The 18,824-nt window shown below is 43.0% G+C and overlaps 1 protein-coding gene across 1 annotated transcript in view; it reads right to left on the bottom strand.

The window, feature by feature from the left end:
* The window catches only part of THSD4 (thrombospondin type 1 domain containing 4), a 578,057-nt gene that overhangs the window by 533,886 nt on the left and 25,347 nt on the right, over positions 1–18,824 (bottom strand). Inside the window, exons 2-3 of the mRNA XM_081050341.1 lie at positions 16,874–16,983; positions 6,660–6,729 (exon numbers count right to left, since the gene is read on the bottom strand). Of these exons, the coding sequence (XP_080906467.1) occupies positions 6,660–6,729; positions 16,874–16,902 (99 nt within the window). The 5' untranslated portion in view covers positions 16,903–16,983. The remainder of the gene's footprint in view (positions 1–6,659; positions 6,730–16,873; positions 16,984–18,824) is intronic.

Consider the following 18,824-nt stretch of genomic DNA (forward strand, 5'->3'; position numbering starts at 1 on the left):
CCATTCTGGTGGTGTCCCATTTTAATTTGTATTTTCCTAAGGCCTAATGATTTTGACTGGGCACCTTTTCATGTGCTTATTGGCCATTAGAATATCATCTTACATGAAGTGTCTGTTCAAGTCTTTAGCCCATGTTAAAATTGGACTGTTTAACTTTGTCTTAATGATTAGTAGGGGTCTTTATATGTATTCTGAACATAAATCTTTTTTCAAATATATTGTGACCATCTTCACTCTGTCCATGGCTTATCTTTACACTCTTAATTATGGTGTATTTTGATAAACAAAAGTACTCAATTTCTCACGTAGGACAATTCTTTCATGGCTAGTTCTTTTGGTGCGCTGTTTAAGAAATCCTTGCCTACTCCAAATCATGAAGATATTTCCATATGTTTTCTTCTAAAAACATTACTGTTTTTCCTTTCTTCCTGAATACGGCAGCAATAATATGAGAAATTTTATGTAGCCTTAAACTTCCTTTTGCCCTTCAATAGGCTTTCTGTTCAATATCCAACTGTATGACATTGTCAAAAGGTAATGTGAAGTCATTGGCTGCACATCCTACTGCACTAATAGTAGGCGTTAAACCCATTACAAAGTCCCTGATGTTCACATTGTGACTTGCTAATCAGTTAGGAAAACAAATATTTTACTTCACCCTTACTTCATTCTGTAGTGTCTGTTCTTTTTGTTTGAAAGTTTCTATAAATAACAGGTTGAAGAGCACTTCTCTTTGGCCGGTGGCCCAAGGAGTTAAGTTTTTATTTCCTTCTTCCAGTTTTTCATTTTTTCCTAAATTCTCTATAATAAACATGCATACATTTAATAAATAGACTTAAAAAACCCAGGCAGTTGTGATTAAAGTATACGCATTTTTTTTCTATTTTTGTAGGAATAAAATATGATGTTTCCCAATTCTTTTCTGTACAGGGTATATTGACCATACACACTATGACTTGCTCTGTGAATGTCTATTCGGTAGACAGTAGAACAGTTTCATTACTTAACAGCTTTCTACAACTTGCATACTTTCTATGTATATATAATGTATGGTTTTTATAAAAGCCTTGGTTAAGCTTTTTCCTGTTCTTGGTCTTACTTTATCTGCAAATGAAGCCACACGAGTTTTAAAAATAGAATCATTTGCCAATGCCATTAAATAATTACCAAGAGCAGAGGCTGAAAAATCCTTTGTGATATTGTCCATGCTGCAGGAGCAAGAAGAGGATTTCTGGATAGAAATATCTGGAAAGAGCTACATATACTCTGCACCAGAGACCCCCTTTCCTGCACTGTTATGGGACGTTTATCACAGACTTGTATTCAGTCACCCGAGCAGCATTTAAAAATGCATAGTTTATTTGACAGCATTTACAAATTATGTCTTTTCCTCAGAATAATTTACACTGCAGAAATGTTTCCATATGCTAAAGTTGGACATGCTATTGTAATGAGAAAGAAAAAGATGTCTTTTAGTGGATAATTTTCATATACATACTAAATTATAATATGCACAAATTAGTAATGCTGTCCCTTAAGAATTTACCATAAATGGTTTTCTAATTGTTTTTGCTGCTTTCAGTTACGGACTGGGAGTGGATTTTACCGAAAAACAATGAGTCAGCAGGAATTCAATTATGATGTATCTCAGTAATGAAAACAATTTGATAGTAATCATAATTCTCTTATGCTTTAATGAAAAAGTATACTTTTTTCTTAAATTCTTTGTGTTCCTCAAAGTCTCAGGTGGAGACAATTTCTAAACATTCCAAAATATGTACACTTGCAGTTAACTCCTCTCTACCCTGCCTCTAGAGCAGTGGTTGGCAAACTGGGGGATCACAAGTCAAATCCAGCTCACCACCTATTTTGTAAATAGTTTTATTGGAACACATTCATGCACATTCATTTACGTATTGTCTATGACTGCCTTTGTGCTACAAAAACAGGGTTGAGTAGTTGTGATAGGGGCTTTGTAGCCCAGAAAGCCTACAATATACACAACTGACCCTTCACAGAAAAAATTTCTGACCCTTGTTTTAATAAGTGCCTCCTTATTTTTTATGTGGCAGAAATAAATGGATGCTACTATGGTCAGTACTGTTTCTCCTGCCCTAGGAGTAAGTTTTTATTTCCTTCTTCTAGCTTTTCATTGTTTTCTAAATTCTCTATAATAAACATGCTTAATTTTTGCATGGATTTTGAGGCTATAACCAAGCAAGATGACAGCCACAGCTCCACAAATCTCCGATAGAAACATCAAGAAGAAATACACACCCAAGAAAGCACTGAATCCTTTCTTCTCTGGGGTGAAGGACAACAATGACCTGGCAGCCAAAATGCATATAATTAATTATATTTGAGAACTGTCCTGAAATATATGCTCTCCAAGTAAAGAAAATCATTATTGACTTTGGGGAAAAATTTTACTCTACCTCTCTACTGCAAAGTTCTTAATAACATTTTGATGAGGAGGTACCCTATAACAAGATACAATACTTTTTGCTCAATTATTAAATTCAACATTGTAAAGTAACACGTAAACCATTTTTTTGTCATTTCTCAAAACAAATACTTTAAGAAAGATGAGGGCAATACCTATTTGTGAACCTTTCAGAAGGTTCATATATATATATATGAACACACACACACACACACACACACACACACACACACACACAATGCCAAAAAATGTATATACATGTAAAGATGTTAAGAAAGGAAAAAACTTGATGTAATACAGAATTGTACACCTGAAATCTATGTAATTTCACTAACAATTGTCACCCCCATAAATTAAAAAAAAAGAAAGGAAAAAACTGTATTAAAAAATTAAAATTAAAATTACTTTGAGCACATCTTGTAATTGCAGAGTCAAACATGGCTTGTTATCCGTATATACTGAGTATTACAATTTTAACAGTTATTTTCCTTCCTTAAAATGTGTATACATTTTTTTGATTCCCTGTGTGCATGTGTGTGTGTGTGTGTGTGTGTGTGTGTGTGTGTATTTATTTCAGGCTAACTTGAAAAATTAAGAGAAATAGCAAAGTAAATTGATCATTTATAAAATATTTTCATCTATGATGGTCTATCTGAGCAAGAACAGCAAACAAAAAACCCCTGTAGATATTGATTCAACTATTAAGATCAACCACTGTGATAATTCCAAACAGTAATAAATAATACCAAGTACCTTAATAATGAAAATAGACCATTGTCTAAGTCCATTCCAGCTGCTAGTACAAAAATATCATAGACTGGGTGGCTTATGCACAATGTAAATTTATTTTGCACAGTTCTGGAAGCTGGGATGTTTGGGATTAAGGAACTAGCGGATTTGGTGCCTGGAAGAGCCCATATCCTGGTCTTTTTGACACGTCCTCACATAGCAGAGGGGGCAAGAGAGCTCTCTGGGATCTCTTTTATAAGGGCACTCATCCTCTCATGACCTATTCACCTCCCAAAGGCCCCACCTCCAAACACCATCACACTAGGGACGCATGAATTTGGAGGGACACATTCAGTCTATAGCATTCTTTTTCTGCCTTTGGCTCCCTCAAATTTACATACTTCTTGCATTGAAAATTCATTCCATCCCAATAGCCCCAAAAATCTTAACTGGTTCCAGCATCAACTTTAAAGTCTAGGTCCAACGTCTCCTCTAAACATCACCTAAAGCAGATATGGGTAAAACTGAAGATATGAGTCATCCTGAAGCAAATTGCTCTCCAGCTATGAACCTAAGAAATCAAACATGTTATGTGATCCCAAAATACAGTAGTGAAACAGGCATAGGACAGATATTTCCCATCCAAATGGAAGAAAGGGGAAAGAAGAAAGGACAGACAGGCTCCGAGTAAGTCTAAAACCCAATCATGCAAGTTCCATTAGAGCTTAAGTCTCAAGAATAATCCTCTTTGGCTCGGTGCCCTGCCATCCAGACGCACTGGGGCAGTGGTCGCCCTCGGCTTTGCTGGGCAGTGGTTGGGGCCCCAAGACTTCCAGGCTGTCCTGCCCCCACAGCTTTGGGCAGCCCCATCCCCACTGCGGCTCTCCAGGGTTGGGGTCCTGGGACCACGGCTTTGCTGGAAGACCTTGTCCTTTGAAATCTAGGTGGAGGCGGCCACGTCCCAGGGCTCTGCTGGGCATAGCGCACACCACATCTAGGTGTTAGAGCATCACTTGGGGGCAGCTGAGGAGCTCAGTGCCACACTGCAGGGAGAGGAGACCACCAAGTGAGGTGGTATCAGAGGGGAGCCAGGTCCAGAAGGTAGCGGCATCCCCTCCTTCGCATTCTTCCATTGTTTTGACTATATCTCCTGGCTTCTATCAAGATGGCTGACTAATCTTATTAAGCGATCTCTCTACCTCACCCTTAGTGTTCGTTCCCAAACAGGCTTTCTCATTCTTTTTAATATGAATATGCTGAGAATTTTCCAAATCATTAAGTTCTATGTGCTGCTTCCTTTCCAATTAACAATTCCATCTTCAAGTCATTTCTCTCTTCTCGCATTTTATCACGAGCAGTCAAGAGAAGCCGGGCTATTCCTTCAACATTTTGCTTAGAAACTGCTTCAGCTAAGAACCTAATTTCATCACTTGTAAGTTCTCCCTTCCACAAAACACTAGAACACAACACAATTCAGCCAAGCTCTTTGCCACTTATCACAAGCATGACCTTTCCTCCAGTTTCCAGTAACATGGTCCTCATTTCCATCTGAGAACTCATCAGAGTGGCCCTTACCATTCCTATTTCCACCCACATGCTGTCTGGGGTTACTTCGGTATGCTCTGAGAAGACTGAGCCTTGCTCTACAGCTCTTCTCTTTTCTTTCTCAGCTTTCATCAGAATCCCCTTTAAAAGTCCATTCACAGCCGTGTAGGCTTTTTCCAGCATGGACCTCAAAACTCTCCCAGCCTCTATCCATTCCCTTTTGCTAAAGCCAGCTCCACATTTTTAGGTGTTTGTTACGGCAACAACCCTGCTGCTCACTGCCATGTTTGGTCTTAGTCAGTTTGGGCTGCTAAAACAAAGTGCCAAACTGGGTGGTTTATAAATAACGCAAATGCTTTTCTCACAGTTTGGGAGGCGGGAAGTAGGAGATCGGGGTGCCAGCGTGGCGCCTTCTTCCGGGCTGCAGACTCCTCGTTGTGCCTTCACACAGCAGAGCAGCAAGCTCTCTCATGGTTCTAATTAGGGCACTAATTCCATTCACTCCCATGACCTGATCACCGCCCAAAGGCCCCACCTCCAAATACCATCACATTGGGGGTTAGGTTTCTATATGTCAATTTGGGGAAGGCACAAACGTTCAGTCTCTAATAGGTGTCCTCTCTGGTTCTTAAAATTATGAGTAGAGATGATGCAGAGGAGTAAAGGGGGGTGTAAACTTCCAACATAACGATGTTTAGATCGTGACCAGGTTTTCCATCCATTCAGTCAATCATCAAGCATGTTACTGAGCACCTACGACACGCCAGGCTATGTTCCAGGAGCTGGAAATATGGCAGTGAACAAGACAGATCCTGGGGCTGACGTCTGCGTGAGGGGCACAATACAATACAGGCCCAGGAAAACAAAGCCAAAACAAAATCCACAGACCTAAAGGAAATCAGACCAACCAGCAAGAACATCAAGAACTTCTCCCAAGAAGGGTCATACTTAGCCAAACCTGTGGACACACTCTCTTTTCTCGACTCCCTTCTGTCCTGGACTTACCCTATGAAAACCCTGTCTCGGGAAAGGTTCCAACCAACTCAGTCCCACTTAGATACACACAGCTGACCTCTTATTCCTCTCAGAAGTGTCTGCAGTTTGTTCCATGTAGACATGAAGCATTCCTAGGCAGCAGGAAGGGATTTTGGGGAGCTTCTCAGAGTCACATCAAGCATCTATTTCTAAGGAAACACTCATCACACGCCCGCTCTGTCGCAGGACAGCACTAGGCTTACTGAGGCAACAGTGAAATGAACTATGAAACACAGAGCCGGAAGGGACGTGTGCTCGATCCTGTCCATTTGCCCCTCCAGACTCTCTGTCTAGCATTTTCCAGCCACCTCTGTGGCTCAGGAGGCTGACCTTCAAGGATTACATCCAGGGCTTTCGGTCTTCTGTCTTCGGTTGGGTTCAGCTAAAGGGAGTCGCCGCAGGAGATTGACAGGAGGAGGAAAGATGGGGCCAGGTCCTTATTTTCCTGTCCCCTCCCTGCCTGGCCAGTGATTGGCAGGGGCAGTTTCCTTCTGTCAAAGACCATGGCTCCTTATCAGGGGTCCTCTTGCACAGCCACAACTTTCTCTCTAATCATCCACACCCCTTGCCTCGAAGGCACCCCTGGAGGGGGTAAAGCTCCATGCTGACGCCCACTATTCCCAGGTACAGCGTCTTCTCACTGACCTCCCCTTCACTGGCCCATTCTCACGGCCACAGGCTGCAAAGCCAGCACTGCTCTCCGATCAGAGACTGACTCAGGGCACCAGCTTCATTTTTAAGCTCCAAGGACTTAGGACAGATAGGAGAAATGGTGAACATTCTACACATGGTGCTTCTCAGAATCAGCAGTGACTCACCTTCAAATAGGACAAAATTGGGGGTGGCGACTGGAGCGACACCAACCCCGTGCGCAGGTAAGGAACGCCTCTGAACGGCCATGGCTTACCTTTCTGTGTTCAGTGGAGGGCTGTGGGCAGACGAGCTGGAATCCAAGCAGCAGCAGGAATCCCAGGACACTGGGAAGAGAAAATGGCAACAGGCAGGGCTGTGAGCATGTCCCAGGCTGCAGACCCGGTGGAAGGTGGCGTCCCCATCTCATCAGTGGAAGGGAGAGAACAGTGCAGCTTGGCCCTGGGACGTGACCCAGTGAAGAGGCAAAGGGCCGGCCCACGGGCGGGGAGGCAGAAAGGTGCTGTGGGCAGGGTGGTGGCATTATCCAGATCTGGGATCACACACAGCGTTACCAGGAACCAGCAAGGCTTCTATGTCAGAACAGTTAACCTCTTTGGGCCTTGTCTCCTCTCTCATAAGATGGGGACAACCAGGGACGCTGGCTAGGAGCTTCGGGGAGGGCTGCATGAGAAAACGTGGCACGCCTGACCCAGAGTAAGTGCTAGTGTGTGCCTGGTCCTTGTGGAGCTGGTCAGGAGGGCTAAGAGTGGGCATTTTGATCCTGGCCAGAGAAGTTCCTCTCCCACACCCTGGCTTTCCTCAGACCCTTTCCTATGCCTGTCTTTGGCCCTTTGGTGCCACACATGTTCTCCGTGGGCCGGATTAGATGTGTTAAGTCCCACTGTCACCAGCCATGATTAGGGCTTGTCATCAAATAAAGGGAAGGTGTGGAAATAGGAGCCAGCTGGCCCCGAGACAGCAGGGTGTGCTGGGAGAGCATGACACTTTGGATTCAAACACATCTAGGCTAGAATCCCAACTCCACCCTTCCCATGGGGGTGATCCTGGGTAAGCCAGCATGTCTGTGCCTCAATGTTCTCATCTTCCGTCAGCATCACTGAGGATGACAGAGGTGAAAACACCCGGCACACTCAGGCAGAGGCGACAAGTACTGTCAAGTAATTTAAACACCCAAAGTCCCTTGATTTGAAATCATCGATTGCATTGTTTTCAGCACCCTGCAGAAAGGCCACGGGTCCTACTCAGCTGTCTTTTGAATCCTTTCCTAGGGTTTAACCCTGAGGGCAGAAGTTAAGCAACCCAGTGGTTCTCAACATTGTTGAGGCCTCCAACAAAGCTGAAAGATAAGAAACAGTGCCGTGTCCAAGAAAAACCCTCCATGTGGAGATGGAGATGAGGAAACCTGGCTGCGTGAGGGGTTAGGGCTTGTGGAGTTAGAAAACACTCCCGCCGTCTCTAAGAATTCTAAATTCCACCCTAACTCCATTTGGTATGTAAATGAGCCCGGCCCTAGCAGACCACATGGAATGGCCTTGGACACACTGCTTAGAGACGGTGTGTTGGGACAATAGCAGCGCGAAGGGACATGTAACCAAGTGTTAAATGCATTCTTTCCATTGTCTTAGAGCTACAGCTAAAGCCCCAAAGCAGAGGACGAAGGGTATTCCATACGCTTACTTTCCAAAGAGAAGGGCTGCATGTCTATTCAGGACTGGAAAAGAAGGTGCTCCCCATCCGAGATGTCTTCCAGCCACAGGGCAGGGGCATCTCAAGGAGTGGGTAGGAACACAGTGGTAGAAAAAGAATAGCTTTTTTCTAATTGTGTCCTTACTGGATCCAGTTTATCCTCTAAACCAAAGAATATGTTCATCATGACTCAGGAGTCTATACTCCTTGGTTACCTGACCTTGAGCAAATCACCACTGTGCCTCAGTTTCCTCATCTGTAAAATGGAATAATACCACCTGCCCTGCCGACCTCAAATGAGTGAATGTGTGAGAAAGCACATTAGGAACCACGCCTACAAATTTGAACCATCTGTAACACATTCTGGCACTGTTTATTCATGTAGAAAGAAAACGAGCTTGGTGTGGTTTTGTTAAAAAAAACAAGCAGCAGCTCCATACATGTGTTATACCTCAGCCCCTGGTTATGGCAGACACCTAAGCCACGTATCTGTAACACAACCAGGAGCGGTGTGCACTACTGCTCATCCCAGGTAGCATTTCCAAAACTTTCGGGGGCACTGGGGGCAGGAGAGGGAGTGAAAGAGTAGAGAAGGGAAGATTCTAGGTTTTCCTCTGTCTCAGAGGAACTGCATTCCAGGTGGCCTGGTCAGCTCTCCTCCCAGATATTTCCACAGCTTGTTCCCTCACCTTCTTCAGGTGTCCGCCCAACGCTGGCCCTTCTCCATAAAGCTTCCCTGACCCTATAAAAACCAGCACTCCCTCTCCCAGCCTCGCCTGTTTACGTCTCTCCATAGCACTTACTGTCTCACAGACTATGTCTTTATTCACTTAAATGTCACCCTTTGCCCACGAGAACATAAATTCTGTGAGCTCAGGGAGTTGGTTTTGTTACTGTTTTATCCCTCAGCATCTAGCAGAGGGTCTGCTATCTACCGGGGAATGCCAAAAAAATATATACACGTGACTTGCACTCATCTTTTCTTATTGGTATATATTGAGTATCACAATTTTAACACAGTTTTTTCCGTTCTTAAAATGTATGTACGTTTTTTGGGCACTCTCTGTAGTAAGAGCTAAATTCATTGGGTTAATGAATGATGCTGTATCACCTTGACAATCTTTGAAATATCACGGTAAGGAGACATAGTATGAATTAACATATCCAAAAATGTCCAAAGTAATGGTGAGAGCTTTCAAAAGTTATTTTATGAGAGATTTATAAAACTCAGTCCTGCTTTTGAACTTCTGTGTGATGCTCCCAAATCCATTCTCACAGGACTGACATGACGTATGGCATCAAAACGTTTGTAGGTGCCCCTTGTGGCAAAAAATGCAATGCCAGTTGCATTTAGATACTCAAATGCTCCTTTTCTTCATTGAGTTGGGCCCTGGTGAGGCCCAAATGCATAGGTGTACCCAGTAAATTCATTCTGGAATAAAATCTTAGTTATTAAATGGGCTCGGCTCTGAATGGAATAGAATAAATTCCCCCAGAGGGGAAATTATTCTTTGGCTGCAATAACAGGAGCCAAAGCAATATATAACCCCAGAGGCCAGAAGAAACTCTGCCAAGGGCTGAAAGGTTCCCACCCCGCCTCAGTAGACTCTGCTTTGGGGACACCCCACCCTGCTCACACATACCTATCTAATTGGTAGTCTGTAGCTGTGCCCACACCTCTTCAAAACACCGACAATCTAGCCCAAATCCTTGTTCCTCCTGACCCAATTCAAAATTAATGTTTGGGGAATGCGAGAGCATGTGTGTGTCTGTGTGTGTGCAACTCATGTGTTATTTCACTTTGATAGTTTGCTTTGGCAAACTGCTCCCAGCTTGCAACGTTTTGACAGATTGAAGGCTACCAGGGCCCTTGGCAAACAAATCACACACTCCCCTCCAAGTGGCGGGGGAAGTCACATTCCTACCAAGACTTTCCAATTCACCTTGCAGAAGAAATAACCCAACGTTTCATACCAATCAGAAAAAGGGAAAAAAGCTATGCCAGTTCCCCAGCGCTGTTCTAGATTTTAAACACTCCATCATTTCATTTCCTCATGTAGAACATAATGTTCATTGAAATTCGGTACAAGATCTAAATCATGGACCAGGGGCGCTGGGCTTCTGTATTTGCTTTGACCCAACCCTCCCCACCTACCCCACCCAACCTCCACACCAGTGAGAGTGGGTCATAGCACAACCACTGTGTACCTCGGATTACCTCAATGAGCTCTATACGACTTGAGCATATCAAGTCACAAAACAAGGAAAACAATCTTAACTTCTTCAGTTAATACAACCCAAGAGATATTTTGGGAGCAGCCAGATCACTACTAATAAAATTATACCAACCTTAGCAAAAGAGCCAAAGCCTCAGCACTGAAGAGAAATCTCTTTAGCTACTGCACTCTGGAGATCAAAAGTGATTGCTAAGCATGCATTTTCCCGTGTTCAGCTCAACTCTCTGCCTTCCTTGGACATCAGTTAAGAGTAAAGAAAGCAAGAGAAAGAGCTGGGTTACAAACGACATTAACCACGGAAGATTTGATGGTTCCCACTGATGTCGATGCTCACAAGTATTATTTCATTTAATCTCCACAATCATCCTATCAGAAATTTTACTATACCCATTTTATAGGTGAGGAAATTGAGGTATATTTACTGAAGGGCGCACACACCTACGAAGAGGAAAAGCCTGATTTTGATGCTAGCAGTCAGACCCTTGGCCTGGACCCTTAACCACTGTGCTCTGGGGCCTCAGGAGGAAACAGCTCACCTTTAAAACAAGCATTTGCATTTTATCACATCAATTTTCTTCCCCAGTCTTAGGAGCCTGTGGCTTCACACATCTGTTTTACTTTCTGTCATTGCTTGCAAAAATTATCAGAAAATAAGTGGGTGCAATAAAATCTCGTTTATCCAGCCTCACTGGAGAACATTCTAAGTTTTAAAATAATTGAAGCTAACCATTTAAATCCCAAACTTCAAAAAAACACAATGCATCCCATTTATTTCCTCTGCTTTCTCATACAGAGTATGCTGAGCTTCAGTATCGTTTCTTAGGTGGCTGAGCATAAGGTGACTGACGGCCTAGGGCCAGAGCAGGGGGACAGCCCAGAGCTGGGGCTTCCCCACTGCCATGGTCCTTTGCTGTCTCCACCCTGCTGTAAGGCCTGGCCTCCTGTACTGCGGGGGAGACTGTGTCCTCTTAATAGGTTCCCTTCCGGTAGGCCTTGGCCTTGGAAACCTTTAGACAGCCAAGCTGCAACCAAACCGAGACCAAACAAGCTCTGGGGAAAGGCCTGCCTGGCTTTCGTGGAGTAAATGTTTCCATTTTAGAGCATGAACTTCAGGACACCTATTCTAATTGCATATTGGTGATTTTTATTGCTTACTTCCAGATTCTCCACTCTTGCAGCCATTTGTGTTTTATGGACCAGAGCCTCTGGGAAAGTGAGGTGTTCTGTCACCACACAGCTTTTTAGGACACAACACCTTTTGGTCAAGTCCCCTGCTCAATGGGAGGTTTCTTGAGGAATTGGTTTCTCATCCATCCGTGCAAATAGAAGAACAATCAGCACAGACTCAGTCCAAACTCAGGGCTAATAAATGTCAAGTGACTCAAAAAATAGAAGGATGGACTGAAGAGAGGGCAGAAAAAAGAGAGGGGGACGAAGTATCAGTCACTAAAGAAATACAAGGTGATGCAAGACTTTTCATTAATAAAGTGTTTTCTAAGTGCACTCCAGCATTCTCTCATCAAAGTATAACTGGGAATAGAAGGATTTCTATAAGCTGGAGTTATTAGTTCTGATCCCTGGGGTATCATTGTTAACCTGAGGTCTATAAATCTATTTGGGTAACTAAGGAATGGGTAGCTGGCAGCCCAATGATATCACACCTTGACTCCATTGAATCCTTTGGTACAGAATGTTCTAGCAAATCCCACAATCAAATACTGAGTGGTGAGGACAGGCTCCAGGTGCAAGGCGGTGCCAGGCATAAAGAAAAACCAATACTGCCTGAATGCCTGCCATCATTTTATGGGAAGGGGTTTTCCAGGGAAGTCCTCTAAGAACATTTTATTTCCTCCTAGCCTCTATGCCGACCATTCAGATGGCTCCTACCGGGCTTCCCACATAACATTCCAGCAGCTTCCTCACTGATACACTTGCCCTCTTCTGCTCCCATCAGATGATTCCTGTTCACAGTCAACCATGTTCCCAAACCTGTTTATGCCAGCTGCTTTGTAATTACATAAAATGTTCAAAGAATAAGCCAACCCATGAAATGAGCACATATACACAAAAGAGTAGTTAGTTGTTTGTTGTTTCTACAAAAGTGAAGCTCAATGCTTTGGAAAGATTCAACAAAGGCAAGTAGCCAAGAAAAAAAAAAAACTGCTGGCCAATTAGGTGTGGATGAGACAACTGTAAGTGATTAGGGACAAAAATAATACAAATCTAGAATTATTCTGTACTTCGATTGAGGAACCCAAATGGAAACGTTAGATAATGCTTGTGGGTGCGGTTTGTGCAAGAAAGACAATCCGGGGTTCATGCTCCAGTGTTCGGCTGCACATCGAAAAAATTGGTGAGTGAACGTGCATGTGTTTTAAGTTAAAAGTAAATTGTGAAAAGTATGTGTGCATCATTTGTATGATTTTTCTGCGTTAATTTATTTTTGTAATTAACAAATGAGCCTGATCAGAAAAGAAAAAATTTCAACTTTATTTCTTTTACATAAAAGATAATCATTAATCTATGCATTCAGTATTCAACAAATATTTACTGAGCATCGACTGGGTAGTATCGTGGTTTCTGTCCTGCCTTAAAGTTTAATGATGATCCAAGCCTATCCTCTTCTCCTCCCCTCCTCCTCAGCCCTTTTCACCCCACCTCTTCCTCCCCTCCTCCCCACCCCCCTACCCTTATTCCTTTGCACCCTGTGCTCCTTCACCCCATTTCTTGGTCACTGGCTTAACCCCATGAGCCTTCCCAATTATCACATTCTTCTTTACTCCTAAGGGGAATCTCAGTTTTCACTGATCAACCATGCCTCAAATAACACTACTGGTACCTTCATTCTCTTTCTTACACACACAAACACATTTTCCTCACCCACTTCTGCCTTCCTTCGGTATGAGGGATCTTCTTCAGTTGCCCCAAGAACAGCCAGCCCCCTTTCTCTTTCTCATTTCCTCAATCCCTTTTGGTTGTATTTCTAAGTGAAGTAGCTGACAGGCATTACAGTAATATTACTCTACTGAAGTGTGTATCAAGGAAAAGAAAAGCCTTTAAGTTTCAAAAGACTAAAACCAGACACTTGACCTAGGGCCATCAACCTGTAAAATGCTTAAAATGATCCAGAACTCTCCATAAAATCTATAAAAACCACCATCTAACCTTGTAATCTCTCTAATTACATCTGCATTTCTTCAAAAACTACCATTCAAAATAAGAATCACTGAATCAAGTTCATTTCCGGCCAATTTAACCAATTGTTTGGCGTTTTCAATAGTTTTGTTTTCTTCTCTGTTCTCCTTCCAAACATAAAATATGTCAACCATACTAAAGCATTCTGAGATAAAGGAAGAGCCGTGACCAAGCAGACTGGCTCCGAAGAGATTCTGTGGGCTAGCCATCATCACTTGTTCCAGTGCTCCTAGGGAGAAAACTGTGTTTCTTTCCACTCAGTCACTGAACAAATACATAAAGATGTAATTGTGCATATCAAAAAAAAATGCACCATTTGGAGCAAGTCTTAAGAAAGATAAACACTTCTGATAACTTAGTACTGTTTCCTCTCTAACACGGAACAGGTGACAAACATTCCTTAATCTAGTCTTGACGGACCCTTTGGCCCAAAAGGATTTTACTTGCCCTGCATTTTGCATGGTGCCCAGAGCTTGTCCAAGGCTCAGTGACAGCCCACTAACTAGTTCCACCAAGAGTTAAAATCCTATGCCTCCTCTGCTACTGGGTTTAACTGTGATTCTTTTGTATTACTACAGACTGAGCAGGGCGAGACACTCTTGCTACATTATTGCCCAGGGCTGCTCTTTCAATGAGGAAGAAGTTGGCTTTCTGTTTCTCTGTGGCTTGGCAAAAACTGAGGAGGGATTTTTAAACTAAATCTCTGCATATGAGAATTGTGAATCCCCTTAAATACTTTTTTCCTCTCAGGAATTTTCTTGGCAGCTAACTTCTAATTTTGACCCGCTTTCCTTATAGGTAAAGAAATCCTCCAGCGTTTCCAATTGATCTTTATGCATTTGGTTGCCTTGATAAATATTAAAAAGGCCTGTGTGTGTGTGTGTGTGTGTGAGTGAGTGTGTGTGTGTGTGTGTGTGTGTGTGTGTGTGTCTCATTTACCACTTTTATCAAAGACCTCTTACTCTTAAAGTAACCATAGCCCTTTTGCCCGGAACACTTTGAAAAGCATTTAAACAAAAGACACTCTAGTTTTTTAAAATTTTTTTCAGGTTAAAATATATTTAGAATATAGAAACAGAACGCAAAATAGTTTGTAAGTACTTGGCTTACGAAGGAGACCTGAGGGAAATCTCCAGCTGAGCTCTCCCAAAAAATCACCTGTCCTCATAACTCACACATTCTTTCCCCAGTCCTTACAGCAAACCTCGGGGAGATGTCCTGCTGAGCACCCCTGTTCAAACAATCCCTTAGCAGGACACTAATGGTGGAGGCCTGATAAGACTTCTGGAGTTCCACCATAAGGATAGTAAGGGGACATCTAGCTTCCAACTCCTGCCACCCTGCTCATTTCTAACCTGTGGGCAATTCCTCTGAAATAATGCAGTTTGGAGGTGAGCCCACCAGGAGCCCCTCGAAGGGCGATGGCCTCCACACCACAGGTCATTACAAGAGGTGAACCGCTTACAGAGGCATCAATTAAAATTCCAAAACGTCAAGAAGAAACTTGCAAAGTTCCTTGCAAAAGGGACCTTCTCCGAAGTAACGCCACTCCCATGCAGTCTCGGGGGCCACAATGTTGAGGGTCCTCAGTACTTTTAGGGGCTTTTCTGACGGCAGCCAGACTTAACACTCATTTGTTTACCACATGGTGAACCCATCTCTGGTCATCTGCTGCTCTTTTCAACCCAGTTCAGTATGTGACTGTGACCTCCACTTCTCAAATGTCCCCTTTAGGTCCTCACCTCGGCTGTGGTCCTGAAGGGACCCAGTGGTCCAGCTGCTGTGGGTTTACAGCAGGATGACGGAGCATCCACAAAATGGGTACATATTTCATGTCTTGAAATACCTTTTAAACTAGGGTTTAAAAATGCACACAGGCTAAATTAGATTGGATGCCAAATATTAACCCCGAAGAGACCCGAAAACATTTAAGTCGGCCTGCCCTATAAATGGCTGGATTGTGCAGAGGTTTTCCAGACTTCTCTGACTGCTTCTGCCTGTGAATGTCAGTGATGAGGAAGGCTATACCTCTGCACGAGTCTGTGGGTGTCAGACCTGCACACATCTGTTCGTGTAAAATGATACAGGTAACTACAGACTGCAGCTCTCACACACACACTACACCCAGTTAAATGCCAGGCGTGGGTCTAAGAGATCTGCCTGGCAAATTGCTCGGGCCCTGCTTGGGCAACCACACGTGTCACCACCGTAATAACATACTACAAATCATTTTACCTTTTGTTACAAGTTCTGGGCATTTGGGGCTAATGTATAGTTTGGGGTGGGGGTGGGGATGGGGGCTACAAGGTATCAGTAGTGATTCAACTTTAAAACAGAAGTCCTTCCTCCCGCTCTTTTAAGATGCTGAATCAATTAATTTAAACAATATCCTGAGATTGCAAGATGAGCTTCTTTGAAGGACTGTTACTAATTGCAATTACTTACCTATGTGGATCAAGATTTTCTCGGTATTATGCAGCTAAGGCAAGTGTAAAACCAGCCAGAGGCTGAGGCTGACGTACCAGCTATCGGCCATAAATCCTGATCTCAAATTCCGGCGTTTATTCAAACAGATTCATTGATCTCACCAGGTATAAATATTACAAATGTGAACTTATAAAATAAATGGATCTTAATAAAATACTGCCATTGGCTATTTTATATGCTGAGATTTTACATAGGATTTCGACTGGAGAATTTTGAAAAGGGTGCGTCAGCCTCAAGAATGTTTGGAAAACGCCTCAGTGACAGACGGGCTGCAGCTCCCAAGGGCGGCGCCCCTTTTCTGACCCTGCAGCAAAGGAAGGTGGTACAAGGTCAAGGACTCCCGGCACTGGTTTCTCTTCCTACAAACTGGAGATACTATTGCTTGTTCTACCCACCTCACATGGTTGATATCAGGATCAAAGGAAAAATGCAGGTGAAAGTCATAGACAGTCTGAGCAGAAGGAACTAGAGAGGCCACCTTTTAAATAAACCAGATCAATTAAGTCAGAGGACAATATTTTTCAAGTTTGCCAGGTAACTACCTATTAGGCAACCATGATATCTATCCACTGATCCAGTAACACCTTTATTTAAAAAATAATTAATTAAGAAAATAATAAAATAGCAGGGTACCACTTAGAACCTATGGCACGTGGATCGCAGTCCAAGCAGCTGTGAGCACCGTGCTCAGCTCCCAAGGCCTCGGCAACTTCTAAGTAGCACACTTATCACAAATACCTGCACCTAGCACATCAAAAATATCAGTGGGATGCAGAGCCTCATAGCTAGTTACTGTAAGAAACTGTATAGTAAAACCCAAATGTGGAATTCTTACTCTCTTTTTAAAGGGTTCTGCACTTACCTGAAAGACCCCATGAAATGGGAAACCATGATGCTTGGGGTCCAGGGAAAAGCAAGGGCTCCTCGGGTATGTTGCCAATTTTCTGCAGGTGGGGAGTGGTGTTCAAACTCCTGTAGAAGGAACAACAATGCTTTTTTTAGCATGGTTTGCTGAGGAAGATTCTATAGCCTGAGATTCTGAACCTAAATAGGCCAATGAAACCAAAAGGGAGCTAATGGAAGACATTGAAACAAAACTGCCACTGACCAGTTATGGCTACCAGATTTCCCAACTGCAGTCTGATTATGTATGAACATGAGATACCAAATTTACGGGACAGGCAGCAGAGTGACTGGTCCACGAAGATGTTCAATAAGTTACCTGTCGATATGATTACCTCAGACTCCGTGCTCAGAGCAAAGTGGGCATTTGGCCAACCTGCATTGGAAATTTAGCCCCATCTATTAGAACCTACTTAATCATCGGAAAATCATTTTCCCTCTGTGTCTTGATTTCTCCCACTGTACATTAGGGGTAAAAATACTAACAATAAAAGAAATGACATATTGATATATGCTACAACATGGATGAACCTTGAAAACACTATTCTAAGTGAAGGAAGCCAGACACAAGGATAAATATTGCATGATTCCATTTATAAGAAATGTCCAGAATAAGCAAATCTGTGGAGACAGAAAGTACATTAGCGGTTGCCAGGGTCTGGGGGTGGAGTGGGGCTCATGGGAGGATACAAGGTTTCCTTCTGGGGTGACAAAAATGTTCTAATATTAAATTGTGGTGATGGTTGTACAGCCCTGTGAAAATACTAAAAGCCGCTGAAATTGTACACCTTTAAATTGAAGTATGGCATGTGAATTATATCTCAATAAAACTTTTAAAATACCGCCTCAAGAACTACTGCAGGTTGTTGTGAAGATTAAATGAGTGGGCATTAGTCCAGCTCTGAGGACACTGATGCAAGAAAAAGAGAAGGAACACTTAAAATACGCTATCACAATAAATAAAAAAAAGGAGATAAAAACCCCTCACCTACAAATACGATTTTATTCAGAAACCCTCACTAAACAGAATTTCTAAGCATTGTCAAGTGAGCCAACAGTTTCAAAGTTTATAAATAGCATCAGAAAGCCCAGGATGAGAGGTTTGGTTGGAATGTGAGGGAATTTGGGAAGCAAAACCATGGCCCAGCCTACTCTCCTCCAACACCTCCTTTCAGAGCAAGACAAATAAGTGAAGCAAGGTTTCCAGGTGTGCCCAGGGGTCCTCTCTAGTAAAGCCCAAGTTTTCCAAAATTACTGGTTTCTTCATTCTTCCCAGGACTTCACATTTTCCATTCACTAGACAGGGAGGATTGAGAGATGAGTTACTAGGACTTAAGAAAAGACAGTCATAAGAACCATAAAATTCCATTTGTAGGATAAAATTATCAAGATTTTAAAAGTTACCACCAGCCCTTTCTGAGGGTTATTAAGAAAGTAAAGCCTCTTAACTGTAATCACCCCTAATTAGCCATCAGCAACTCACGAAATTACTCATGGTACTGAAGACCCTTAAACTCTTGGGGCTCAGCCAGACGTTACACTGAGATCCACCAGGAAGAAAGCCAACGAGTGCAAATTGGAACAGTTAAAACTCCTCTGAATCTGAGGCGCGGTCTTGCTCTTGGCTGGGGAGCAGGTATGTGCGAAGACGGGATTTGACTTGGGAGTCAGATGAAACCTTTGCCAAGCTCCTGATGAAGGTCAACTAAGTCAATCATTATTTGCTCAATATGTGCAGTGCTCAGATCCTCTCCAAGGGACGCAAGAGAAGGATGAGTCAATGCAGGGTCTCGCTTTACAATCTAGCTTAGGTGGGGAAGATTTGGGGACATGGAGTTGTCTGGGGATAGCACAGTGTTATCCAGAACAGCACAGGGTAAAGGTTGTGACATAGAGACCCTATACTAAGC

Source organism: Rhinolophus hipposideros (assembly GCF_964194185.1).
Source record: "Rhinolophus hipposideros genome assembly, chromosome: 5".
NCBI classification, from domain to species: Eukaryota; Metazoa; Chordata; class Mammalia; order Chiroptera; family Rhinolophidae; genus Rhinolophus; species Rhinolophus hipposideros.